The sequence below is a fragment of the Megalops cyprinoides genome, chromosome 18 (genome assembly GCF_013368585.1).
Source record: "Megalops cyprinoides isolate fMegCyp1 chromosome 18, fMegCyp1.pri, whole genome shotgun sequence".
NCBI lineage: Eukaryota > Metazoa > Chordata > Actinopteri > Elopiformes > Megalopidae > Megalops > Megalops cyprinoides.
This window is the reverse complement of record NC_050600.1, coordinates 24,681,900-24,704,298: the sequence shown is the minus strand read 5'-3', so window position 1 is coordinate 24,704,298 and position 22,399 is coordinate 24,681,900. Positions and strand designations below refer to the sequence as shown.

At 38.8% G+C, this 22,399-nt stretch overlaps 2 protein-coding genes across 2 annotated transcripts; both read right to left on the bottom strand.

The window, feature by feature from the left end:
- Window positions 1-3,889: 3,889 nt before the first annotated feature.
- Window positions 3,890-6,562, bottom strand: LOC118793030 (class I histocompatibility antigen, F10 alpha chain-like). Its single transcript, XM_036550976.1, has 6 exons — window positions 6,559-6,562; window positions 6,132-6,389; window positions 5,659-5,937; window positions 5,209-5,487; window positions 4,266-4,370; window positions 3,890-4,066 (listed from the first exon to the last, which is right to left on the bottom strand). The coding sequence occupies exons 1-6, from the start codon at window positions 6,560-6,562 to the stop codon at window positions 4,023-4,025; spliced, it is 969 nt and encodes a 322-aa protein (XP_036406869.1). The 3' UTR covers window positions 3,890-4,022.
- A 10,212-nt stretch (window positions 6,563-16,774) lies between these two features.
- Window positions 16,775-17,964, bottom strand: LOC118793029 (major histocompatibility complex class I-related gene protein-like; the record flags this gene model as incomplete). Its single annotated transcript, XM_036550975.1, has 3 exons — window positions 16,775-17,082; window positions 17,246-17,524; window positions 17,703-17,964. Coding segments are annotated over 3 exons (849 nt in total), but the record flags the coding sequence as incomplete, so codon positions are not given.
- Window positions 17,965-22,399: the final 4,435 nt, after the last annotated feature.

Genomic DNA, 22,399 nt, shown 5'->3' with positions numbered 1-22,399 from the left:
AAATGTGTTTGATGCCTATAATGCAGATGTCTGGACAGGTCAAGCATAAATTCAAAAACAGTGTTCTGAATTTTCTAATCATTAATATTCCACGTTCTTTCTTGTGATGACCCAGAACATTGAGTTTACTGGTGCAGTTTATTACAGTTGTGGGTTTATTGATGCAGCAGGCAAAAATGTTATACATATAGTTGTAGAAAGCCTGGCTGACATTACAATACTGTTAGCAAAGTTTGACATACACAAAGGTGCCTGGTTTTCACTCATTTTTATTTGAACTTTCTTAGTATTGCAAATCTCTAATACTGATCGAATATAATGAACAAAAAACCTGGAAGCTCCTGCCTCAAAGCCTGTAGCCATACTATATTTATTTTATGTGTACCCAAATAAATAATTACTAAATTTCATGTATGTGCCTTGCCATCCTCCGCAGTTTGTTTTGTTTCTGTTTTTTGGCCTCTAAATGAGCCTGGCGTGAATTGTAAATGTTCTTGTACAAAAAATGGTGCCAGGAACAAAAGTAAGCGGCTGAAGTACCATGAGCAGAGCAGGACGTGCGATTGGCTGAGGAGAGATTTGTGGTCCACAGCAGTGACATCAGCAGAATCCGTGCAGATTACCTCTGTTTGGCAGTTTGAAACTTTTTCTTCCGACAGAAAAATTTATTGTTTATTGATGCAGTTTATCTGTGTTGCATTGTGTCATTGTGTCATTGGTACAGCAGGCAGGAATGCTATACATGAGTTTTTCATGTTTTTCAATTTTCCTCCTACAGATGTGACATAGAATATTAAAGAGTTTGATACTGGCATAAATAAACATGTATACAGTTTAAAGTTAAAGTTACTAAATGAAAGTGAAACATAGACTATTAACATGGAGATAATGTTGTTCTATGGAATGAGAGATTAAAGTGCAATTACAATTTTAAAATTTTAGAAAATGTTGAAAGCTATACATTTGAAAAAATTATATGTATTTTTTTCTGTTCATATGGTTCATATGTTGCTCATATTTAACCACTGTGAACGAATTTGGGGTAGACCTATGCTAATGTAATTTATACACAGTAGACACAGTTGCAACAGCAATGTCTCACTTTAATCTTCTAATTAAGTTACTTCTGGTTCCCTAATGGCCTCTGACAGCTAAGTGCTAATAATTGTGCTTTACATTCAATCATGAAGCCAACAGAGAACTGTCAAACATGTATGTATGTGAACAGTAGTATCAGATAGTGTCAGCTGTGGTCACTTGGTGGTGGTAGAGAGGAGGAACAAGACCAGAAAAAGTCAGGTTTTTATTTTGACAGCAGGTAAAATATAAATGCTCTCCAAAGTAAATGCCAGCAACTAAAATGCAAAACAGAACCATCCACACTGGCATTGCAAATCCAAGAAACAACCGCTTTAGTCAATCCAAAAGTAAGTCCTAACCTTTACTTGCTGGAGGAGACAATCAGGGAAATATCTTGTTTCTTTCATGTGTCCCCTACAGAAGTGGGGCAGTTCTGCAATTTAGAACTTCTGGAATCCAGCCCTAAGCAGCTGAGGCTCCAGGGGAGCTGAACACACAGCTGCTGGGGTGATGCAGACATGGAGGCAGCCCTCTGCTCCTGTGCCAGTCCCTCCCGGCATCACAGCAAGCTGCCATTTAGCATCTTTACAGTTGTGAAGACATGAAATAAGAGTAAAGGAATGAGCTAAAGGGATAAAGTTGGAACAAACCATCATTACACATGGCCTTCAAGAAGTATCACTCCAGACCCCACAATGTGTGACTTGAGTGGGTAGGAATTTTAAACCTGAAACCAACCCAAGCCCACTCACAGGGAGCCCCTCATATACCCAGGCCCACCTAATGTTCCTTATTTTGTTGTCTAAATTCAACCTGAAATCCTTTCACATGTACATATATGGTTCTGTCTGAGGATCACTGAGGTTACATGCTTATGTGCAAATAAATGAGAGAAAACACAGAATCACAGAATAAAAATCAGTCAGCCACAAAAACTAGCAGCTTCATAAAGCTAGCAACAATTAGACTTCCAGCTGAAGAGTTTCTGGTAGTAGCTTTTCAAGTAGAGAACTGGAAAAATTAAGCTATTAATTTTGATTATGTATAGCTGTTGTAGTAGAGGCAGATTTGGACGGCACACATAGAAAAATTACATTTAACATGACAAACATTAATAATTAAAGAATTTCTCTTGCAAATAATCTCATCAGTAACGTATTACCTTGTTTTAATGTCTCGTTTGAATGGAAAAAGTTTTTAGTAATATTTCTAATATTTAGTCTGTTGAACTATAGCCTGAAACAAACAAAGGGGAAGCTGCTAACTGTTGCCAGCAAAAGTGCATCAGATCAACAGTACAATGCCTTTTATAAAGTGATAGGAATTGCAGCACAAACAGAACATAAAAGGACACAAATGTGTGAAGATGTACCAACTCGGCACACAGCTCTGTAATAACGAGTAGCATTTTAAATATTAAGTAGTTTTACAATCAACAGTAATTGACAATGTATAATAATTTTCGATACATGAAGAAGTGTGATACAACATATGTTACAGTTATCTGTTAAGAGTCTAGCAATTAGAGATTTCACATTTTTTGTATTGCTGGTGATCTTACATGAATGATACACATGTTGAATTACTTCAGTTAGCCATTGCCCACAACAAAGGTATGAGCTATACTGAGCTGAAGATCCAAGCATGCAACTGAGACCCTTTGATATAAACTCCATTCACTTACCACTATCATGAAACCTACTGGAAGGTATTTCTATTTAAACTTGGAACAGCACATAAAGAAGCTCATTTTGCTTTCCGGTCATGCATTGATCTGGAGAAAGTCATTCATGCCTTCATTTCCTCATGACTAGACTACTGCAACACACTGTATCTTAATCATCAGGCACTTTCACCTCTCCAGTTAGTTCACAATACAGCAGCTGGGCTCCTGACCAGGACTAAAGAGAAAAATCATCTAACTTCAGTCCTAGCCTCATTGCCCTGGCTCTCACTTAGTTTCTGAACTGCTTTTCACATTTCACTGATTTCTTTTAAAGCAAGACATGGTTTGGATCATGCATAAATTACTCACCTTTTAACCCTGTATAGAACTGAACACAGCAGCTGGGCTCCTGACCAGGACTAAAGAGAAAAATCATCTAACTTCAGTCCTAGCCTCATTGCCCTGGCTCTCACTTAGTTCTGAACTGCTTTTCACATTTCACTGATTTCTTTTAAAGCAAGACATGGTTTGGATCATGCATAAATTACTCACCTTTTAACCCTGTATAGAACTGAACACAGCAGCTGGGCTCCTGACTAGGACTAAAGAGAAAAATCATCTAACTTCAGTCCCAGCCTCATTGCCCTGGCTTCTGGTTTTATAACTGCTTTCAACATTTTAATGATTACTTCAATATTACTGTCTTTTAAACTCTATGTAGCAGTGATCAGCCACAAAGGCCACTGGACAAAATCAAAGAGCAAAAGCTCCTAAGCTCTAGAACAATCTGCCCAAATAGACTAGCTAAGTTCAAAGCTGCCTTTAAGTATAAAGTGCTTCATAAAGTGCTTTCTTCATCTTCTTCTTTTCATTATTATACATTATAAACAGACATGTCCATAAGTACGCACACATATCTATATATACACTTATGTGTATGTCTGCTTGATGACAAGTTAGAGTACCAAAGTGTTAGAGTATCATAGTGTACAATTTCATCAATTAACTTCTTTCTCCCTTCGCAGAACACTATTCAATATAAGTTTCTTTTTTGTCCTCACTCAGGGCTTTTGATCACTATAGCAAGACAGTAAGGGTTTGTATACCAGGAATACATTAATGGAACCAAAATGGAAGAGTCTCCTATCATGATGTGGAGAGTTTGGCCTCTCTTTACTGGGCCTATTACCTTACTAAAAATGAATTAGAGAAAGAGCTGAAAAAATCAGAGGTATAAGAATGAAAGTAATGCTACAGGAGCAGACAGGGGCCATCTTCATAATGATGAAGATGTGTTCTTTTTTCTCCAGTAGGGCTCACCTTTAAAAGCAAAAATGAAATACTGATTCAATTCACAATCTATCCACCTGTGCAAACATTCAAAGACTGAAATTCAGATTAACATACTATTGTTGAACTTCCTGCATGTTTTCATATCTTATTCAAATGATGGGATATGTGCAAAAAAAATTGCATACGTAAAAGTTGCCTGTGTATCAGTGCACCTTTTCTTACTCACCAGACTTTCCTTTCCACACAGTGAACCCAATCACAGCAATGGAACTCATAAGAACTGCCATCACAACACAGATGATAACACCAATAAGGGGTACATTCTCCAGATCTGTGAACATGAACACACGAACGCAGACATCAACCATCAAACACCAATCGCAGTCAGGGATCATAACTCCCTGCTTCATTTACATATGAATTTACACTGAATTCAAAACGAGAAATGAATGTGTGGTAGCATTAGTCAGTGCGTCCTTCTCCAACAACTGACTGTGCTGTCAATATTACCATTACACTACTAACCATTTAATTGGAACTGCTATGAAATCAGTGCTACAATGAAAGTATAACAGTCATGTATTAAATATAGTTGTCACTACATCCCTTGGAACCAGACACCCTTTTCCAGGGCAACTTACAAAACACCGCGAACTAGGATCATGGGTGTACAATCTACATTGTAACTAACATGAAACTATGGTGTATTATGTAATCACATGCCTTTACATCACATTTTTCAGCCAAATTTGACACGTTTGCCAATGCATATCTGCCCTGAGTATCCTTTGAGGACCCTGGCTGGCTCATTAATTCAAAAACTGGTTTTGATCCGATTGTGTTTCTCAGCTCCCTGACACACACACACACACACACACACACACACACACACACACACACATGCAGTGTTACATTTCTTCTGTTCCCCAGCTCTCTCTGACCAGAAATGACTGAAGAATATGTTTCACTTTTAAGTTACATGGTTTCATTTTTAGTAATAGTTTATGTGTAGAGTACTTTGCCCAATACACTTTATTTAAGGTTAAATGAAGGGCTTTTAAAAGTGAGCATCCATGTCTCTTCCTTTCACTCTCACCAACTCTCTCCCTGCCTCTCTCTCCCCACCACAGTCCCTCTTCCTGCCTCTTCCCCCTTTCTCTTGATCTCACCTTCATTCAGAACCTTGACAACATCCTGCTGCAGACTTGAGTGTTGTACAGTGCAGGTGTAACTGTGCATCTTCATGTCCTCTGCAGAGAGTCTCAGGGAGCTTCTGATCTGGAATGTTCCATCTCCATTGGGCAGAGTGTCCCCCAACTCCACATCCTCATGCAGATCCTCTCCATCTCTCTGCCAAGAGATACTCATCCCTCTGGGGTAGAAGCCCGTGGCGTGACAGGTTACAGGAGATGAGGGGTCCTTCTGTAACAGGGTCACCTCAGGAGGGCCTGCAAAGAGGCACGGCACTCATAAAAAATACCTCCCAACACTTTTTATTTAGTCATATCCAAAACACAAATGCAAAAGTAGTCATCAAAATTAAGCATCAAAATTAGCAACTTCAAATAGAATAAACAAGTATATAAGTTCTTATATTTAGTATGGGAGAGAATTTCTACCTTTCTTCTCCAGCGTGTTCCGTTCGCTGTTAACATACGTCTTCAGCCAGTCAATGCACACTTCAGTTAAGTACTTCTTTCTTCCCTCAGTTTGCGCGCGGTTTGACTCCCACTTTGATTTTGTCTTAAATGCTTGTGGGACTGAGGGGATCCAACTCATAGTCTCCAGGTCAAAGGTAAGGAAGTCTTCTCCATCATATCCATACTTATCGTACGCCTCTGTGTTGCCAGTTTCTTCATTCCAATTACAGCCATACATATTCTGAAAGGTGTGGATAGCTGGAAATACAAATATGTGCCTGTTACTCATCTCATTAATACAAACATAACTTATTTATTAAAAAAAGGTGGATGGGAAATATTATTATGTATTTTCAAGGAAATACAGCTAGTTATTTAGGTGTTGATTCACTCTAACAGTTTTAGTACAAAACGTGCATGCAAAATGTCACACTAAGTGTTTTCACAATCACCTCCTGTCTGGTTCAAAAGCTCCATTGCTACTGCAATGTCTTTGAAACTTCGCTGTGCTCTGTGTGAGATCTGTGTGTTTCTCTGCCAGTAGCCTGGGTCCACTGCCTCTTTTGCCCACTCCTGCCTGGGAATATCTCTGCCGATTTTGTTGTCATAGGAACAGAAAGGCTCTCCATCCAGCATCCCCACAGCCACAAACCCTGGGAAGCCTGGAATACCTGAGGTCGCTGTACAGAGGTACTGCAGGGAGTGGACTGCTGCAACACAGACACATACATTTCATTAATTGCAAAATACGATGAACTGATAAAGTATATTCTCCTCAAAACACAAAACACTATTTACTTGCTACCTTTAATCTGTCCAACTATAAACAGAAATGAAATAGAAATGAAGTTTTGTGTTGTTCTATTTATGCTTTTTCACCCATTCTAACTATGTTTTTTATTACACTTGAAAGAGGTTTTAAACACATTTTAAATGGTAAACATGTTTAACAAAATGAATAAGATCTATGTTTTCTTTTTAAAACGAATATAATAAAGGCTTCCACATAAATTACTGTTCACTACAAAAATGTCTAAAAATTTTTAATAGATCATTCCTGGATTTCAGAAAATTAAAGCTATATATATTTGCACATATAGTTATTTTATTCCAGCATTTCAGGTTAAAAACATTTCAAGCTTGTGACAATAAGCCCAATGTAATGTAACTATGCTTTATTGCAGGATTTATGCTTTGCAGAAGGATGCTTCACTTAACTTGCAGTTGACACCCCCCACTGGGTGGCACCAAACATCACAGTTTTCGAGGCCATGGAAAATTTGAGGTCATTAAACACAAATGTTGTACTCATTAAAAAGAGTATTTTCCCTCTGTTTTGAATAATAAATGTGAATATTTCTTGTTTGCCAATAATGTTTTATATCCATGCTTCATTTTTTATCAATCAAAACATGGAGTCCCTCTTCTACATAAATTAATGCAAGCAATAGCCCTGAGCCCGTCAAAAGTAATTAACTCAATTTTGATGATTTGTGTGTTCTACATACAGCAACTCTTTGCTAAATATGCTCATGTTGCATTAGCTAGCAAAACCATAAAGCCAGGGCAAAAACAACAAACTTTCGAATTCAACCAAGTTCTGGAGCTGCTGAAAAAAGAGGGGCTACCTGGAGAACTACATTGACTTCAGAGTCAGAATTCAGAGTCAGTATTTTTGACAACAATTATCCCCCTGAAAAAATAAGGATTAACTTCATAAGCTTATATATACCCATAGGTATATATAAGCATGTACGTGTCCATAACAAATATTACAAATATAATACGTAATGTGAAAACACATCGGAAGGGGAGGTGTGAGTTTCAGCTTGTACGTGTATGCTGGGGGGGGTGCTCCAATTGAGAGAGATTAATGGGTCAACACAAGCACTACAGACATATAGTTTGTGTTGGGTCTGACCCCTTACTTCACTATCATGTAACTAAAATATAATTGAATTTTTTGGTTGTGCTGTAATGTAAATGCCAGACACACCCAGACACCCTCTGGATTCCCCGCCTTCACAGCTAGCTTCCTCTTCTGCTATGCACAGACCTCACCTTTGGATATGGAGGCTGCCAAGCGCCACTGACTGCAGATATTTCGAGAACGTCCCTGAGAATTCCCCGGTTGGGAGTGGTGATGATTTTATTATCTGGCTGTGGACTACTCCTTTACATGTTAAAAAAGTTTGTTTTCCTTTCCCCCCCTCTCTGCTTGTTCAATCCCCAGGCCAGCCAAAGGGTCCCACCTTGTGCCCATTGACAGCATGGTGGAGAATAGCAGCAACAGTGGCCAGCAGAGGGCACCACTCCAATCCACAAACCCCAAAGATGAGACAGGGGAGCAGGCTGCCCGAGACAGCCCGAACTGTCGCCATGGAGATGACCAACCAGCTGCTCCAAATAAAGAGAACCTAAGCACTCCATCCTGGTGGCTGGTACCCCCAGCCCCAAGCTCATGACTAAAATGACAGAAGGTGCGAATTCGAGTCCCATTTCCTCATTTTCCAGTGCACCACAAAGTACAAAATGTATGAAAGGGAGTGGTGGGCTGCCACACTGGCTCCCTCTGTCACCAGACAGGTGCTGTGTGCCTGTCATGACCTGCCTGCAGGGGCTCTCAAGGCTGAGAGCAGAGTTCCTGAAACCAGCAAGATTAGCTACCTTGCAGTCTAGAGTCTGGGTCTATGAGCCGTGATAGCCAGCCATGCCCTGGGTCTACAGCCCAACTGGACGAAACCGTAACAGTGTTTCTCTCACTGTTTTTTTTTTTTTTTAATGATGACCACTACTTTACACCACCACCATATGTAAATGCACAACCAAAACTATGTATTCTGGTTCTGTCTGGGTCAGTCAGGAAGCACACATTGTTTTTGTTATGAACCACATGTTTACCATCATTTTACTAAGCAGTACTAGCTAGCTTATCACATATCTCGATAAACATACATGAATGTTATTTCATGTTCTATTCCAAAGACATCCTAGAAATTACTGATATATTCAAGATGTTTATAATTCACTTTGTAAATGTACACTAATTTCATAGCACTGGTTTTGTTATCAGAACATTTTGGCTGAAGTCACTGAATGTTTTAAAGTTAATATGCTTCTATATATATAAATATATAAATATTTGACATACATTTGAGAGACTTTCAGAGCATAAGACTTCCCCTTATTTTACAGTTGTCTGTATACAGGGCAGTGAGGTGCCAAGAAACACAAGGAAATGGATATACACACTGATGGGGTGACATGTGGGCAACAAGAATGCAGCAGTGTGGCATTGTTGTTAAGGAACTGGGCTTGTCACCCTGCTATTTCACCTGGAGCAAGATGACTGACTAGAATAATTTCAGTAAACAACCATCTCCATATAGGGTAATAGACTATTAAAAAGAAAAGCCATGAAACCTACTCTAGATAAGGGCACCTGCTAAGCAAGTAACAAATTACAAATTGTTATACTCAGAGACATCATTTTCATGTACCATTTAAAAAGCTTACATATATGTTATTAAATGATGACTTTATGTCAGAATAGAACTTTATTTATCTTTCTGCCTTAGGCAGAATATAAGGTTATAAGGTTGAGAAATTTTTACGGTGTCGCAGACACGCACAGGGGTTTTAGAGATCAAGATTGTGGGACATTGATTTCTGTATTGGTGACATACATTATATGGACAAAAGTATTTGGCCACACTTGTTTTTCAGGGTTTGGGCTAGGCCCCTTATCTCCAGTGAAGGGCAATCTTAATGCTTCAGCATACCAGGACAATGCTATGCTTCCAACTTTGTGGCAACAGTTTGGGGAAGGCCCTTTTCTATTCCAACATGACTGTGCCCCAGTGGACAAAGCAAGGACTATCAAGACATGGTTTGATGAGTTCGGTGTGGAAGAAGTTGACTGGCCCAAACAGAGCCCTGACCTCAACCCCATCGAGCACCTTTGGGATGAATTGGAATGGAGATTGCGAGCCAGGCCTTCTCGTCCAACATTGGTGCCTGACCTCATAAATGCTCTACAGAATGAATGGGCAAAAATTCCCACAGAAACACTCCAAAATCTTGTGGAAAGCCTTCCAAGAAGAGTGGAAGCTGTTATAGCTGCAGAAGGGGGACCAACTCCATATTAAAGTATATGTATTTGAATACAATGTCATTACAATGTAATGGTCAGGCATCCCAATACTGTTGTCCATATAGTGTATCTTAAGACTGAGCAGAGCACAAACCAACAGGCAGGGTTTATATGGAGCACAAAAACACATGATCAAACTAACAAGACACAGGTGGGACTGATTAACTGGATTGGGTAAGGCACAAACAGGGTAAGGCACTGCTGGAATCTTGGGGAAGCAGCAGGCAAAAGGCACAGACAGGCTGTCATGAGGACCCCTGCAGGTTGTTTCTTGTAGCAGTCGCTGAAACCCTGAAAGTTATCTTGTGTGAGTGTTGTACTGTTGTACACTCCGGGATTTGCTGCGTTTGCACAATGGAGTGTCATGCTGGACTTGTGGCAGAGTCAGAATGGGCCTTTTTAATTTCTAATAATCATAGTTTTTCAATGGCTACTATACATATCCATGTCCTCAGCAGGCCTTGGGAGACAGGGGTGTATTGTGGCACAGTGGGGATTGTAGCATGTTGCTGTAGTGTAGACTTGAGGGATGCCTGGGTAAGTGTGGAGATGACAGAGGGCAATTACTTCAATTGGCCCTGTCACAGGAATTGTTTATGTGTTGATTGGACATGTTGCCCATGTTCGCATGGTAGGTGGATGGAGTAGCTTATGTATGCAGATATTTATATCTCTATAATGGAAGCTCATCACCTGGGAATCAAAAGTGCAACATTCTGATTCTGAAGTCCAGTTGTACAGAATGGTGTGGCACACTGTCACAAGCCCTTAATGTTACTCTCCAAAATAATCGACACAGTCAGTATATTTGTCAGGACTGCGGTGTCTTAGGCGGTTTTCTTTTCCCTGTCCATGTGCTCTTGTTTTTCCCTGTGTTTCAGCCCTGCCCCGCTCTCCGCCCTGTCGCCGCCCATCCTATTAACTGATCGTCTCCACCTGCCTGCCTGCGCACCTGCATCCCGTCTCCTCATCAGCCTTGCCCTTTTTAAGTCCTGCTCGTGTCGTGTCTCGTTGCCAGTTCATCTCAGTTCACTGTGCCGCTACTCACCGTTTGTTTCTTCGTGTTTGCCTGCCAGGTCTGTTTCTTTGCCTGTTTTTCCCGACTTCGCTCCTCGTTCCTGCCCTGTGGTTTTGGTCGCCGTGTCTGCTCAGATTTTGACTCTGCCTGCCCTGACTTCGATTTTTCGGATTGCCCGTTGGATCAATAAACCCATTTGCATCCATCTCCTCTGTCTGCGCTTGAGTCCCTGCCTGAGTTCTGACAATATTAATCTAGCCTACAAGACAGCATATTTCAAAAGGAAAATGTGCACATACAAATGTAAACATCTTGGTGGTATATCGCATTTGTGAAATTTTGGGAGTTTCCTATGCTCATCAGTAGTAAAAATATGCTTTCATGAAATATATGATTCTGAATATGATGCACAGGCAAAGTTATTCATTTAGATAAGTAACAAATTTGCTTTTTGCATCCAGTTGTCAGTTTCACACAGACCATAATCATAAAATGCTCATTATGATTTCTGTGCTGGAAACACTCACTAATGATCATGTCGATTATGCTTTTTTCTCATCATATTAAAACATACCTTAATTGCACCTTAATTGTTATTCAGGACTTGTGGTAGAGTCAGCATGGAGCTATTTATTTATCAATTTAACATTTTTATCTTATTTTCAAATATTTTTAAACGTATGTGTGCCTTGGCAGGCCTTAGGGGTCACCAGAGCACACCAGGGGTTTTGGTGTAGAGCTGCAGTGTAGACCTAAGGGGTGAGCATAGAGGAAGGGGAGGGGTTATTTCAATTGGGTCTCAGGGGCTGTTTGTGATATACATGGGAGATTTGGCGAATATCCCATTAGCTGAAGTGTGGGCCAGGTTTCGCAGAATCTTGAAGGTTCATGCCAAGGTTGGTTCCATTTCACACAGAGAAACCCAATACAGCTTTATGAATGTAGATTCATAAGGCATACACCTGGGACTCTGCAGTTTTATGGTTATCAGTACAGTTGTAAAGAATGGTGTGAAACACTGTCACATTTCCTTAATATTACTGTCCAAAATAATGCACAAGTGAGGTCAGTGTTTTAATCTATAAAATACAGTACATTTTATTTTGTTACATTTTATTTTTCATTGTGGCCACTACACCAAATAGATTTAACATAACAGTCAACAAAGAAAAAAAAACAAGAAATAATTATTAAAAATGGCGCTGACCAAGTTACTTAACCTGCTCAGCAAGCTGCTCAACTGCTCAACTGTCCTACCACAGTTATGGAGTCTTGTTAGTTGTGTTTTAAGTCAGGTGCATTCACTAATGACACACACAGACAGTTATCCTGAGTAAAATGAACTAGGTGCAATGGATCTGTTACAGTTAATAAATGTAAGCTGACTGTTTTGTTTGTACTGTGGGTTCTTCAATGACAACACCATAGTCGAACTTGAAAGAGATTATTCTTTATCAATGTAACTTCATTCACGCTTACAGGAGACACTGTCAGAATATGTGCAGTTCGCCTAAAAACCTAGCTTTCAACTCACACAAGCAGACGACCCCCTCTCTGCACATGCTCCATCCGACAGGCACACGAATGAGAACAAGTAAACCACCATTTGTTCCTATCATTACACTGGCAACTTAAACATCTAACATGTAAACATTTAAATACACACTGCTACACACATGTAAATACATACTGCTACACTTACTCAGTTTAAATACAAAATGCAATGGACCACTGTAAATCACAAATTTAAATTCAACAGCTATATGTCATGGTGGGTTGGGGGCTGAGGGTGTTCACAGTTGCCTAATTTCTTTACCAAAAACTGATGAGATATGAATGAAGACATTAATGGGACACAATGTAAAGACATTCCACAACATTTCCACAACTTTTTTCAGAGCATGCAAGGAAACTTCCAAAAGAAAAAAAAAAACTAACAAACCAGTAAAAAGCCAGCACTCAGATAGCTCAGGTACACTTAATTTAGCTTATATCCTCTTACTAAATTCTGCAATATGTATAACATTTTAATGAAAACAAAGATGCATAGATTCTAAGAATATGGTGCCTAGGCCTACATTCATAAAACATTCACACTCATTCGTTGTATTTTCCAATAAATATAATAATAAAGACTTATCAGTAAATATAAAGCTACAATTAAGCAGCAAACTACTTCCATCCATGAAAAGAAGGATGCCACTTAATATTTGACATTTGAAGGATGGGTTCATTTGTGCAAATATCTAATAAATGGAGCAGGAATTCATTCAGAAAATAAACTTTGCAACTTGTCTGCCATTAATTGTGTGAAATCAAAATCAAAGAACAAAACATATGGCAGCATATATGGTATGGTATGTGAATTACTCAGTGGCAGATGGCATCAAGTATTGTTTAAATTCACTTGAAGTTTTTAAAAACATGGATTTTCTATTCAAGAAACCTACAAGGGAAACAAAAAGGACCTGACAAATGACTGTACAACACTTAATTTTCAAACACTGGCTCTGTAGATGCACTACAAAAACAGAACATTAAACTGCCAAGAATGTACATTGTAGAAATGCTAAAGATTAAGATTTTCACTCAATAAAAACAGATGTGTCCATTCCTCTATTCCTCTTTTTATGAGGACTGTAAAACTGAACTAGACAAATAGGCTGCAGACTATATGCAAAGGAAAATAGTGTTTTTATGAGTAATGGTATAAATTTGAACAAAAACAATTATATAAAGGGCTAAACAATACTTGTCAATAACCAATTCTGTCAAAGCTTAATTCTATTTGTATACATACAAGTATGTACACAAATAATTGCAATTTTCACAATTGATTGACAGCCTCACTTGAACAACAGGTGTAAAAAGGTGGGAGAATTCCAGTAATGACACATGGTTACACTAGATATGCATGACCGCTAGAGAAAAATACTCCTGTCTATTTTTTTTGTTTACATTTTTTTAAACATTTTCACATTATTCTCACAGACTGGTTCATATCATATTGATGCCCAGTTGTAGCAGCTCAGAGACAGTCACGTAACTGTTTGTCAGTCAGTTAAGTGCCATGTGTTGACCCATAGTGGAGAAAGATTTCTTACACACACATGAAGAACACTGAAAAAAGGACTAAAAGGGAAGGGTAATTCAAAAACAACAATCCAACATTCAAGTATCAAAATAGTTCATATACAGTATAAGTAATATAAATACACACACACACATAGACATACAGACACAGCCACATATATATATATATATATATATATATATATATATATATATATATATATATATATATATATATATATATCATACTGCATCATACTGTAGTTAAGCATTATACTGTAGTTATAGAGCTTGGTTCCAAAATGGAAGCCTTGTCCATCAGAATTCAGAAAGTTCTAATATATTACCTGAGTAAATCTATCCCTGTGTGAGGTCAGGAGCTACAGACTTCCAAACAAAAAGAATCGTAATAACACTCCAGGACCAAACAGGGCTCATAATGACCAGGACGCACTCTTCTGTTCTTTTTTCTTCAATAAAGCTCATCTGTAAAAACAAACATGAACAGACCATTGATTCAGTTCACAATCTATCCACTTCTGCATACATGCAAAGGCTATAGAATTTGGATGAATCAAAACATACTATTGTTGAACATAGTGCATATTATTCAAATTCAAAGTACATGAAAAACCTGCACACATAAGTTGCCTTTGTATCAGTGCACCTTTTCTCAGAGGTGAGGACACAAACCGTCCTGAACTTGGATCGTATCAGATGGTGTAAAGGGATGAAAGAGGTGTCCCCCAACATTTTTGTGAAAATGATTAATGGTTTCCTGGATAAAAGTAACTTAATTTGGAGAATTGGGATTTAATGAGTTTATTCTGTTTTTCAAATGCCCAACTCCAGGTCACACCATCAGGTGGACAAACCTGGTTTTACATCATAAATGGATGTTTTCAACAAATTAGACAATCAATATAATTACCTTTTCAGGAGAAAATTGTCATCACAATTTTTGGCCCAAAAAATCTGATGTGTCTTTAGAATTTAAAATGAGGAGTACAGCTCCATACTACTTGTAAGACATACAGAAATGATGTTACATGTTGTTAAATGAAATATTAAAATCTGAAATGACTGAAAATTTAAACAATATGCTATTTACTAAATCTATGCAACCAATAAACATTTTTTCAAAATGGTTGGGGAACATCTCTTTCATCAGTTTGTACCCTGTGATAGGCTGGAACAGTGGGTATTTTGAGAGGAACCGACCCACCTTCTGTTCCGTACATGGACCCCAATCATAGCAATAAAAATACCAGGGCACAGATGATAACAGTGACAAGAGGGCCATTCCTCAGACCTGTAAATATGAATACACACATCAGACAGACAGCATCATGCAGACAGCATCATTCAAACACTAAATAGTCACAATACTTATCTACTTCATTTACAAACTAATTTACATTGTATTCTTCTGAGGGAGAAAGGTATGGGTAGGCACTTGTAACGTTAATAAGGTCAGTGACTGTCCTCTCAATATCACCACTATATTAGCCATACAACTGAACATGGAATTAAACTTGTGCTATAATTAAAGGATAACAGTCATGTATTAAATATGTCACTACATCCTTTGAAGCAAGGTGCTGATAATAATAAACAATTTGCTCAGTAGAGGCCCTTCTCCAACTCTCCTCTGTGAAGCAGGATCAGTACAATCATACAATCGATCTATACTGTAACTAACATCCATTATCTAATTATCTCCCTTTACATCACATTTTTCCTAAAAGCAGCCAAATTTGACATATATAAATGAATATATATATATATATATATATATATATATACAGGGTTGGGGAGTAACGGAATACATGTAATGGCGCTACGTATTTAAAATACAAAATATGAGTAACTGTATTCCGTTACAGTTACCATTTAAATTGATGGTAATCAAATTACAGTTACATTTTTAAAATATTTAGATTACTGAAGGGATTACATTGGATTTTTTTTTGTTTAATTTCCTTTTTTTTCTCATTTAATGTTTATTCAATTGGAAAATCTATCCAATGAGAGGCAGCTCTGGGGTGTATCTCCCATATGCCCCTCACGGAAAAAAAAAGAAGAAAAAAGCGCGTAGCCTGTCTGACTCACAAGATAGTAGAATGGAGACAGAAAGCAACCAGCGCAACATGTTTATGACATGGAAATACCAGGACCATTTTACTTTCAAATTTGGCAAAGGTCGCAACATAACAGTACAATGCAAGCTGTGTTTGCCAGAAACCAAACTGCTGTCCGCTTCAAAAGAGTCAACCTCTAACCTGAAGAAGGATCTTGGAAGTTCTCTTTTTCATTATTTAGGCTAAGCTAATATTGATCGCTAGCTAGCTGTCTTACATAGTTTGGCAGCACTGGATTAGCTATTCAGCTAGCTAGTAGGCTAGTAGGTATAGTATTAAATCATAGTATTAAACTAGCTAATGAGTAGATACAGTGACAAAAAAAGTGAAATTTCACATGTTCAAAACTGCAATTACTGCAACAATTTTACACTACACCTATTATATATGAAATTGTTAAGCTACTCCTTTCTCACTCACAATGTATTTAGGGTGGCTCGTGCCTTTTCTAACTCATGTTTTCGTGTAATGTACAGTTTTTGAATTAACATTTACAGTTCTGTTGAAATTGCGATGAAATGCCCATAGACTTAACATGGGGCTGCTAAAATGTTAGCCACAACAATGCTAAGTGAACATTCTAAAAATAACCATTCAGAGAACCTTAGTTGGATGAACATTCTTAAAAAAAAATATATATATATATGCCCCATGCTGTTTGGCTGTTTGTTAGATTAAGAATTAAGCTTTTAAATGCCACATTCTGTCTTGTCATTTATACCCATTTCTCTTGATCTCACCTTCATTCAGAACCTTGAAAACATCCTGCTGCAGACTTGAGTGTTGTACAGTGCAGGTATAACTGTGCATCTTCATGTCCTCTGCAGAGAGTCTCAGGGAGCTTCTGATCTGGAATGTTCCATCTCCATTGGGCAGTGTCTCCCCCAACTTCACACCCTCATGAAGATCCTCTCCATCTCTCTGCCAGGACACATTGATCCCTCTGGGGTAGAATCCTGTGACATGGCAGGTTACAGGAGAGGAGGGGTCCTTCTGTAGCAGGGTCACCTCAGGAGGGCCTGCAAAGAGGCACGGCACTCATAAAAAATACCTCCCAACACTTTATTTTCTACAGTCATATTCAAAACACAAACACATGGTTTATTAGTATCAGTAATTTCAAACCAAGCAGACAAGACTACATTAAGTTCTTACATTTAGCACTAAAGAGAGTGTTTGTACCTTTCCAATGTATTGTGCTGCTTTCATAGTAAACATGGTTCTTCAGCCAGTGAATGCACTCTTCAGTTAAGTACATCTTTCTTTGAAGAATTTTTGTTCTGTTTGACTCCCACTTCAATTTAGTCTCAAATGCTTGTGTGATTGAGGGAATCCAACTCATAGACTCCAGGTCAAAGGTAAGGAAGTCTTCTCCATCATATCCATACTGATCATATCCCTCTGTGACACCAGTCTCTTCATCCCACCCACAGCCATACATGTTCTGAAAGGTGTGGATACCTGGAGAGAGAGAACTGTTACTATTAGTCACATCACAAATACACACATATTGTATTTCTTATTTATCAACTTTGGAAAATATTATGAGCTCTGATTTTTTTTTTGCTTCAAGCCAACAGGTTTATTATAAAACATTGACACAAAATAAATCTGTCACACTAAATGTTTTCATACTCACCTCCTGTCTGGTTAATGCTCTTCATTGTTGTTGTGATGTCATTGAAACTCTGCTGTACTCTGTGGGAGATCTGAGTGTTTGTCTCCCAGTAGTGTGTGTCCATTGCCTCTTTTGCCCACTCCTGCTTGGGAATCTCTCTGCCAACTTTGTTGTCATAGGAACAGAAAGGCTGTCCATCCACCATCCCCACCGACTCAAACCCTGAGGCATCTGGAATACCAGAGGTTGCAGTGCAGAGGTACTGCAGAGAGTGTGTTGCTGTAACACAGATAAACACATTTCACCCACTAAAGAGGTTAAGAAATATAATAGACATGTAAACTACATTCTCTGACAAACACAAAAATATGTTTGCAAGTTATTATTAGTAATTTGCTTCACAGACACCCTTACTCAGGGCAACTTACACAGCATAATATTTTGTATGTTATCTACATACATATTTAATATCTTACTCGTGTATCATGTATTTAACATATTAATGAAGCATACAGTATTCAGACATTTTTTTTTAAATAGTCCAATCAGCATTTCAGTCTAAAATTTTGTGATGGTAAACTTAGTGCCACCTTTAGCTGTGAGTGCACATGGGGTATGCCTTCCATACCTGCCATTTACCAAATTTTATAGTCTTTGTCAGAATTATTTTATTGTAAATTGTATCTGTATATTTATTTTAATGTAGTATGTAGTTCATATAACGTGGGTACAACGCACAGCACACAAACGTGTGTGTGCCTGTATGCTAGCCCTGCACTGTGCGTTGTGAGGTGTGTGTAAATATGATGCACCCGGATGCCCTGATTGGCTGGTGCAGGGGCACACCCTATCACATACCCTGCTCATTAAAGAGGTAGTACCAGCCTGTGTACACTTTACAACCAGGCGCAGATTAATGTAAGACTAATGTGCAGACTAATGTGGCCTAGGCTGTAGCCTAGGGGCCCTCACGTGTGCGAGGTCCCCAGATTGGCCAGACTATTTTTAACCCTTTCGCAGTAACTTATTTTTATGCTATGCAGCGCATGTTGTGTTACATGGTTTGTTATGTTTTCATTAGCATTAAGCTTCTCATAGTTTTCAGTTAGCGTTCGCTATATTTTTAACGTTAAATCACTGTTTCCTCAAAGATAAAATTAGCTAAAAATTTTAAGATAGTTAAGATAAGATAGTGTTCTAATCGCACTTGTTTTAGCATAGGCGCTAAACGGCAAACCACACCAGTGTGACTGTACACGCGAAAGGGTTCATTATTTAAATTTACTTCAGAGAAAAAAAAAACACAAAGTAGCTTAGGGGCCCATGGCCACCGTAATCCGCCACTGTTTACAACATATGTATTTAGATTTAAATATCAAAAATGATTCAACCGTGCCCTTTTGATACGGGGGTTATGCTTGCATTTCTTAACTGTGTTAGCAGTGCTTAAATATGGTTAAATTTTTCTTTTGAGCTAAGGCAGAAAACAAAATGCTATGTTCCTGTTTACCTTGCAGTATCATAATTTTGAAGTTTTATATGCTAAATCCCTGTAAAATTTTTTTTCGTAATTTACACCTGAGCACATTGCTGTATGTTGCTTTTTCTCCATATTTTATTTATTGGGTGTTTTTATATCAGATGACGTAGAGCATAACAGAGATCCGTTAACAGATACACTTTCATCTGATATATTTTATCCTTAATCCTCTTCTAGACCATCTCAAAAAAGACTGCGCTGTGGGCTGTCCTTCCTCTCTTTCTGCCTGGGCATGTGGATTCTGTGAAGATGAACGTGCTACCGAAGTTTCTATACCTGTTACAGTGCATCGCAGCCTTTCTATCCAAATCCTTTTATAACACTTTAAACAAATACATTACATCCTTTATCCAGAATAAGGGCCCAAGTAGGATACGCAGACAGATAGGAGGACTAACACTCCTGTATTTTCTGGGCTACTACTGGGTGGCAAACATTCATAGTGTCCTCTATTGGTTTCATAGCCATTTCGGGCTCAGTAGCTGGGTCCCAGCTTGGGTCACTGTAGAGGGAAATTCTTCTTCCCCTGCTTCTCCAGCAGCCCTCCTTTGCTTACCTCTTTCATCCCCTCTCCGCTCTTATGGGACATGCTTGTGCGCCAATCTCTGTAAATATGGCGCCACTTCAGAGCCCTCTTTGGCCTTCAAGTAACCCCTATCCTCTCCCCCATTACGAAAAACCCATCCTTTCCTCTGTCCCTAAATGATGATGCATTTAACATCTGGCTGTCAGGTGTCTGGCAGCGTTTTAAAGGTTTTAAATAAGTTGAACTTAGAATATAAAAGTTAGAAAATGCACTAAGGAAACATATTTGCACTTGAACTGTATATGAATGTTGTCAAGACTTGCAAAATATAGTTATGTTAATAGAAATAAAAAATACATTTTCAGAAATAATGTAATTTGTTGTCAGTTAAATGTTGATATGGCCCTCCTGTGACATGACAGTACCTGTAGTGGCCCCAGGCCATTTTGAGTTTGAGACCCCTGTTGGACTGAGGCCTGAGGCGTTTAGCGGGAGAGTCGAAGGTGAGCTACGCAACGTTGAAGGTCAGATGTAGCCGGTAGGGGTACAGTAGTCTGAACTTGACTCCGGCTCTGTGGAGAGCCAACTCTAGGTTTGCAGTAGAAGAGTGAATTTATGCCAGGAGCTCTGATTGTAGCAAGGCAACCTCCCCACAGAAATCTGTAGCTCAGTGCTAGCCATCTTGTTAGCTGTGCCAGCTCCCACACCAACCTCATCCAAATAGATATTATTGCGCTTGTTTTTCGGCATTTTGTTGAGTACAGAGTTCATGTATTGTGTAGAGTGTATACTAGGCTAATTGTAGGCTAATTGCTTAACTGTAGTCTGACTTTTCTAGCAATAAAACGAAAGCGGACAGAAATAGCGAAGCTATTGGCCTACTGTTTCCTCCCTGTCAACACCCTGACTTTCATTCTTAATTTATTTTTGAGCAAAAACTTACCAGCAAATGTAGGACTGATGAAAAGAAAGAGCAGGACTGATGAAAAGCAAAAGCAGCTAAAACGTACCATTTTAGCGGTTTGTTTAATGTAAACCTCAGAGCCCACGTTTTATCAGAAACGGGGGAAGAAATGAGTTAGAGGAAGTGAAGTGGAAGAGTTTTTTTTTTTTTTTTTTTAATTATGATTGGCTGCTGAGAGACTTCAACTCAACATTTAAAGGCAGCATCATAAGAATCCAGGTAGAACAGGGCAACTGAAGTAAAAGTGAAAGTAACTTGTAAGCTCCTGTTCAGACAGTGCTTTGTACAAACAGGACAAACCAAAAGTCTGAAAAACAGATTATTTCTCCCTGGGTCTATTAGAATTTGTCATGCATGCATGCACAGTATTTCCATGCTAATCTTCTGCAATTAATATAATTACAAAACAAATCAAGGTTAAAGATAAACAAATCAGTGGGCAGCATGAACTACACAATCATTATTATCCATGGCAAAGAGAAAGATTGTAAAGCCAATGAGAATTTGGTCTTGGTAACAGTACAAAAATAATGTGTATCCAATATGTGGATATCAGAATATGCCAGAATGACAAACAATCAGGATGGAAATGGTGGAGCTATTAGTGTTACAGTTAAATTTATGTGGCAACCATTCCATCTTGGAGCTCTTGCCTACCTGCCTGATGACTGAAGCTAAACAGGTGCTTGGTTAATAATTGGATGGTAGAGCTACTGGGAAAAAAACAGGTTGCTACTGGAAGTAGTGCTGGAGGGCCAGTATGGAGCAGTCTTTTCTCTGGACCTTACAGCTTGCCCCAGTGCAGTGTTTCAGTTTAGTTGAGATGGTAAACTGAGGACCCGACTCTTTGTGGTCATTAAAGATCCCATGGCATCTCTTGGCATAGTAGGTGGTTCCCCAGTCTCGTGGCTAAATTCCCAGTCAGGCTCTATCAATCTGACCATCTAATAGTCCCCCAGTTTAACTGGCTAAACACTTCAGTTCCTCTTTATCACAACTGAGTGGTGATCGGTCTAGTACAAAACAGCTACTGTGCATAACCATGTATCACCCAGTTGGGTGCTACACACTAGTGGTGGTTGAGGGGGGCTGTCACCCTTCTTAGAGCTAAGTACCTGCCAGTTCTCTTATTTGTTTTGCATTATTGGCTTTAGATGTATGTTTTGTATTCATGTTTTGAACCACTTCCATATCTGGAATTAATAGTTTCACATGGGAGTTTTTTTTTTTTTAAATACCGCAGTGATTGTTAAGGTAGCATGCTTAGAAGTGTCATGTCCCATTAACTAGTTACAAGTCAGCCTTTAGTAAAGTTTCAGGTTGTCTCTGTGTCCATGGCCTTCTTTTCTTTGTATGGACAGGATTCAACTCTTCCTCTGAACGTGTACCTTTCTATTATCCATGGCAATCAGAGAATTTGATGAAGATTAATGAAGTGTCTACGATTTGATGACATTGCAGCCTTTTGGTGTTTCCTATGTCCTGCTATAGATACTGGGCAACGGTCTGTCTCAAGCTCCTGTGCCTTGTGTCCCTTCACTGCAAACTGTCCTGTCTAAATCGGTTCTATGCCATGAGATCTCACTGCCGCATACTTTGTAGCTTACGGTACACATATAGAATCGGTTCTACGTCATGAGATCTCACTGCCGCATACCTTCCCCCAGTCTCCTGCACAGCAGGTCTTA

Excerpts from the sequence above, each read along its gene's own strand:
- LOC118793030 (XM_036550976.1), bottom strand. Across the intron at positions 5,938-6,131 it reads GCTTTTGAACCAGACAGGAG|CTATCCACACCTTTCAGAAT; the intron begins GTGATTGTGAAA and ends TTGTATTTCCAG. Across the intron at positions 4,067-4,265 it reads TGTGTGGAAAGGAAAGTCTG|GTGAGCCCTACTGGAGAAAA; the intron begins GTGAGTAAGAAA and ends TTGCTTTTAAAG.